A 6,057-nucleotide genomic window follows, 5' to 3' on the forward strand; every position below is an offset into this window, starting at 1 on the left:
CAAGTCTCGTAATTCATCGGATCTGCCTCAAACTCACTTCATTGTCATCTCTACTAGACATGTCCCCCAATATTAGGACACTCGATGTCACTAGGCCAAATTCTGGGTAACTTTTACTTGGAGGACATTCTTTACCTGCTAAATAAGTAAATATGGGAATCGTCCAGCAAAGTAGAGGGATCGTCTAGAATTTAGCCAATAATCATCAGTCTCTATTAGAGTTGGTCTATAAATAGTCATACCATATTGTCACCATTTATTATTACAAACAATGACCGTGCAATCCTAGCATCCCTTCTGCTTGCCTTTTGAACTGATCCTAGTACTGTAATTCACATCTCCAATGTCAGCTTCTTCACAATTGAGCACTAAAATTTTAGTACTTGCTTTAAGGCCAATTCTCTCTCAATATAAGAGCAAAAAGCTACTTAATCAAAACATCAAATATGTCAACAGAGTAGAACAGGTAACAACCATGTGTAGCCACCACGACCAGTTTTCATCACTTGTCCTATTAAAACGATCAAGATGATGTTTTGGAATCTGTTAATCATCATTTATTTACATTATTTTTAAGTTCGAGGAAGACTGAATTTCGCAAATCATATTGAAGAAACCAAGGCTTTTGCATCAGCAGTTTGATTTTTGAGCGAACCATCCATCCACCTCTTCAGCATCTCTACCGCAGCTTTAGGCTGATCCATTGGAACCATGTGTCCAGCATCATGGACCTGTTTGTGAAAGTGAAGTTCAAGTCAGGGAAAAAAATCATTATAAATTTGAAAGGAATAGCCCGAAAAGAGAGGGGGTGGATGTTAAACCTTTAAGAAACTTAGAGGCCCGTGGCTTGTCAGTAATCCAGCTTCAGAACCATCAACTTCGAAAGGGACTTCGGCCGATGCTGCAAATTCTTCCTTACCACTCCACTCCATAGCATGAACCCATCTAGAGTTACCTGCATGATGGAGATTATTATTAACATAGACGTGAAATTAACTTTGCATTTGCTGGATAAATAACCAAGGGTATTGTACGGTCACCCTGAAGAGTGAACAAATACAATAATTACCCCAAGGTTCGTTAAACCTTACAACAAGGAGCACTGACTCACATCCGCTGCACCCTTGTCGTAAAGCAGTAGTTTTAAGGTTCACCAAATCTCATTGAACCATATCTTTTGCGGTGGCGGTATAATTTACCAGCCAATATATCTGATTTCATAACAGACAACATAACTTAGATAATACAAGGATAGAGGAGCCTTACCCAACCAGTTGCATATTAGGTCATATTCTCCGGCATACACCAACAGCTTTACTCCATCCTCTAGGAGAGCAGGGATACCAACTTCAAGATCTCTCATCCAATCCATAAGCATAGCCTGGTAAACAGAAGTACTGCACGAGACGAACTCTATGTCACCCACTCCAAGTGCACTTCTGACGGAATCTTGGTTGAGGAATTTCTCCAAGTTTGAGAAGTCATAGCAGAGACTGCCTACACACTTCTTTCTAATATCGTAATACTGCCACAAAAATATATCAGAAATATGACTTTGAGAAACTATGTTCACCATCTTCTCAATTTAGAAGAAGAAAAACTGCCAATTCCAAATGTTAAGTTTTTATTCATTCGACTGAGAAATAGCAATTCCTCGGTTTTTGAAATGACGCTGACGCTTGAAATTATACGACTAATAATTCTTAATCTAATTAAAATGGTTTCACAGGCATTGATGGCTATGGTTCAATAAAAAATTTAATAAATTCCATATACCTTGAGACTAACGCAAGTTAGCAACTTGCAAGCAGGTTGGCTAAGTGCATATAAACCACAAACAATACTCTCCGTGTTCTTTGAATTCCAAACATCTACTTAGCATTGACGGTTTAAAAAGTAATCTTATACATAAAAAGGAAGCGTCTCATCAACTGAAAAGTCACGATGTTGGACATATTAACATGGGCCTTCGAAGTGGTTAACAAATGTATATAGCAAAGTAATAAAAATAACTCTCACATTCACATCACCAGCACGTGCAATTACGGAGGAGAATATTGTGTTGCAGATGAGGTAGGCCGCCATGCAAGATAATGTCCCATCGGTACCTGAGGCCATCAAATGCATTGATGCCAAGAAGCAGCTTCAGCCATAGAAATCCAACTCACAGCTCAAATAAGTTAAAAATTATAAGTAGCTGATTTACCATAGAAGCCAAACTAAAATGTTCTAACAACAATATCATAGAAACCCTTTTGCAGAAAAGGACTTAATGTAACAGATTTTCAAACAAGAATATTACATGTGGATTAATGCACATAAGAATACGATCCGGAAGAGCAGTAACTAAATAAGTCACTACCGCATAGCTTTACTGCTGATTCACAGAGTGGAAGAATCTTGTTGATGCGATCATGCTGAGACTGTGTGATCATTCCCATGTCCATTGCATAATCAGCGTACGCACCGTACTGAATTGCTGGATCGGTCAGTCCATTTCCAATAGCAAATCCCTGAACAGTTACTTCGTGTAAGATAAATAAACTAGCCCATAAAAGCAGCCTTCATCAAGTGAATAGGAATTACCTTCAGATTTACATTGATTCCTTCATTTGCTTTGTTTCCCCGATAGACGCGGGCAGCAAAAGCAGGAATATAGTGTCCAGCGTATGATTCCCCAGTAATGTAAAAGTCATTTTTGGCCAGCTCAGGGTGCTCCTTGAAGAAATCCTAACAGATAAATAGGCCAAAAGAGAATTCCTTGTTTAAAAGCAAATTAGATCCACAAACAACATTTCCTCTCTCATATTTGGTTGATTTCTTCATACATAGACTTTGTGACAGAAACAAAGTTAGTAAACAAATTTAGTCTAATGTAATATGTGGAAATAGTGTTGCAACCAACAACACAACCAAAGTTCGACTGATTTTCACCCAACTATCTGATGCCGATTTTGAAAAAGAAAGAAACTATGATTTGACTAAGATGTATTTCCAAATTTATAAAAATCAGAAGCTGAGCTCTATAAAGTGTGTGACTATATTCCTTGCAATGGGTATACTGTTTAAAAATTCAAGAATCCAAGTTTAAATCCATATATTTGTCATAATTAAGAAAATAGTAAAGGCGACTAAATTCTGAAGTAGCTTATGAGCATCGTCATGCCAACTTTTTATGATTGGCATGGTGGCAAGACTGGTAAAGACTGCCACCGGCTAAAAACCTCGGAGGAAGCAACAATAACTCAACATTAAAACTCCGTCAATTAACTGGCATTTTTAAAATTCAGAAAGTTAACTCTGTCATCATATAAATTGATCGCCACTTAACTCAAGGTGAACAGCGCCACCAGATCAACAAGGTGATGTTTCAAACATTAACTCATACTTTGATTTTCTTTTAACTCATTTCCTTTTTACGTGTTCAAAAAATACTTCTCTCCAAAGGATCTACCAAGCCATAAAGTCATTTAATTTTGTACTCACTTTTTCTATATTAATTGTTAACATCGTACTATAGTAGAAACATATAGCTTAGTTCATCGTGGAAGGAAAACCAACAGAATTACCTGTATAAAGTCATATAAGTCATCACTGACTCCCTTCTCATCATGGCGAATGTCTTTTCTATCAGAACTATAGCTAAAGCCAGTGCCAATAGGCTGATCAACAAATATAATATTAGAGACCTGCATATAACATAAAAATGATATCAGCTCATTCCACAATTTAATTTAATATCACCAAAGTAGAACTCATTTCCTTTGACATGTGATTAACAAATATGCCCAAGGTGAAGAACCTAATCCATATTAGCATTCATCAAAATGTCGCATGATTTAAAAATTAGTTCCACACAAAAACCCTATTTCAGGCGACTTCAAAACTAAATTCCTGCCTCAGACAATTGAGACTTTTGAAATACATAACGCAGAGAATGCCCGAACATAATTTTACAAAATCTTTCCTAGTTGCACTTGAAACCAAGATTTCCAAATTCTATCACGGTGACCATCCTTGACAAGGTATTCCAGTGGCAGACAAAAGTGTTTTATCATCTATTCAACACAAATAAAATGTCTATCAATCACAAAGCAGATTAAAAAAAAATCAGAGGAGCAATTAATCTGCAAATCACCAGTATCACTAGAAGTAAATCACCATTTTTGTGTAACAGTGATTGTTAAGTACCACAAATGACGTGCAAGTCAAGATTTTCAGAAACAGTTATCTTGATGAATTATCAACTAATGATTTGTAATTTGTGCAACTCCAACGTAGACAAAAAAATATATAGGATGCCCCATCCGTTCATCATTTCTCAGGTCCAGATGTCGAGCCAGCAGTTTATAAACTAATCTGAACCTTTAAGAACAGCAGTGCCATGCACACTTGATGCGATGCTCATACAGTTCACTTAAATCTTTTGAATTCCATTTATATCAGTTTCATCTAAATTTTACAAGTAATTCCTCGTAAAATATTTCTGCAAATCCCATTATGCCCAGTTAAATTTCTCACAATTAGAAACAATAGCTATTTTCATCAGAATAACCTACCTTGTCCCAGCCGTACTCATTCCTCACAAGAGACAAATTGTTGGCAATAGTAAAAGGCCCGTTTTCATAAAAAAGAGCCATCTCACTGCTACAGCCTGGTCCACCAGTCAACCAGATAACAACAGGATCTTCCGTGCTATTGCGTGACTCAAAGAAAAAGTAAAACATCCTGAAATGTGAAGAGCAAGAAAATAAATTTATGCAATTCATACAAGGGGAAATAATAATATCCATATCAAACTCAGCTAGTTGATAACATACATCAAAACAGTAACTTTAGATGCATGCTTTTCCCCTATACAGTTTACGTGATGGGAAAAAAAACTCAATCCACAATAATCAATGTACTAATGACTAATCTATTCAAAATTTAATCAACAATTTCATCTTGAAGACGGACAACTGGAAATGAAATACCATCAAATTAAAGCCGAGAGAAACTCCAACGCAAATAAAATATTAAGCCCAGAGTCGAGCTCAATCTTTCCATTAATACTCAACAGCATCTATCACCATGCTCAGTGGGCGCAAATGCTAGAGGATAACAAAATAAAGCGGCTAATAAATTACTTGATAAAGTCGATGTTTCGCAAATACGAGGTGCTACAAAACTTACTAATCCTGAAACATAATTAAGAATTAAAAAAGTGATTTAAACCTACTGTTTATAAAATCAAACCTGGCGGAATGAGAATGCTCAATCTTATAGTAACCGGCGTGGTGACCTAGGTCCTCAACCGAAACTCCGTCAGAATCGACCAAATTCGGGAGACGAAATCGCCTCTCCACAAGCCTCGGAGTATCGCGAGGCGAATCACCGTCGATGATGTTGATCGGTTCATTGGGGAACAAGTTTAAGTCTCGGATGAGCTTCTCGGCAGAAATCAACGGCAACTCAGAAGGAGGTCGGAGCAAGGCTACGGCGGGGGACGGCGGCGATAGTATGAGGGTGAAAACGAGAAAGAGAGGGTAAATTATTGGAGAATATCTCTTCATTGTTTAGCGTAGATTTCACAGCTCTCCTCTCTTTCTCTTCAACGTGAAAAAACTATGGAGATTCGAGTAATTGAACGGGGTAAGGTCAGATCTAACGGTCAGCAGATTTAGAAGGGGGAGACGTGGCATGCAAAGTTAACTTCCACGTGGAGTGAATTCAGTCCAGTTAGACGTCTTCCGTTCCGACTTTCAAGGCTGCGTTTCATTTTTCATTATAACTAGTTACTCGGCACACGCGATGCATGTGTGTACAATCTTTTTTATCATTATCGATGGACTAAAGTGAAATTTGACAAATTATGAAGAGACTAAATTGATATTTGAATTGTTGAAATAAAAAAAATATAAATAAAAGTATGTGTTGAAATAAAAAAAAAAACAAAAACAAAAGTGTAATATTAATATCACATAAGGGGTAAAATTGGAAGAAAATTTGGTGTCCTCTCTAGGTAGTTACTATCAATGCCTCACACTTAATAGATAGTATAGATATATAATCCAG

The 6,057-nt window shown here is 37.0% G+C and overlaps 1 protein-coding gene across 1 annotated transcript; it reads right to left on the reverse strand.

The window, feature by feature from the left end:
• Positions 1-411: 411 nt before the first annotated feature.
• Positions 412-5,615, reverse strand: LOC140823846 (serine carboxypeptidase-like). The gene is made up of 9 exons (XM_073185382.1): positions 5,239-5,615; positions 4,560-4,728; positions 3,570-3,689; positions 2,587-2,730; positions 2,363-2,513; positions 2,020-2,108; positions 1,267-1,525; positions 822-955; positions 412-731 (listed from the first exon to the last, which is right to left on the reverse strand). Exons 1-9 carry the CDS (start codon positions 5,553-5,555, stop codon positions 603-605), a joined length of 1,512 nt encoding a protein of 503 aa, XP_073041483.1. The 5' UTR covers positions 5,556-5,615; the 3' UTR covers positions 412-602.
• Between the last annotated feature and the right edge of the window lie 442 nt (positions 5,616-6,057).

The sequence above is a fragment of the Primulina eburnea genome, chromosome 1, assembly GCF_022965805.1.
Source record: "Primulina eburnea isolate SZY01 chromosome 1, ASM2296580v1, whole genome shotgun sequence".
NCBI lineage: Eukaryota > Viridiplantae > Streptophyta > Magnoliopsida > Lamiales > Gesneriaceae > Primulina > Primulina eburnea.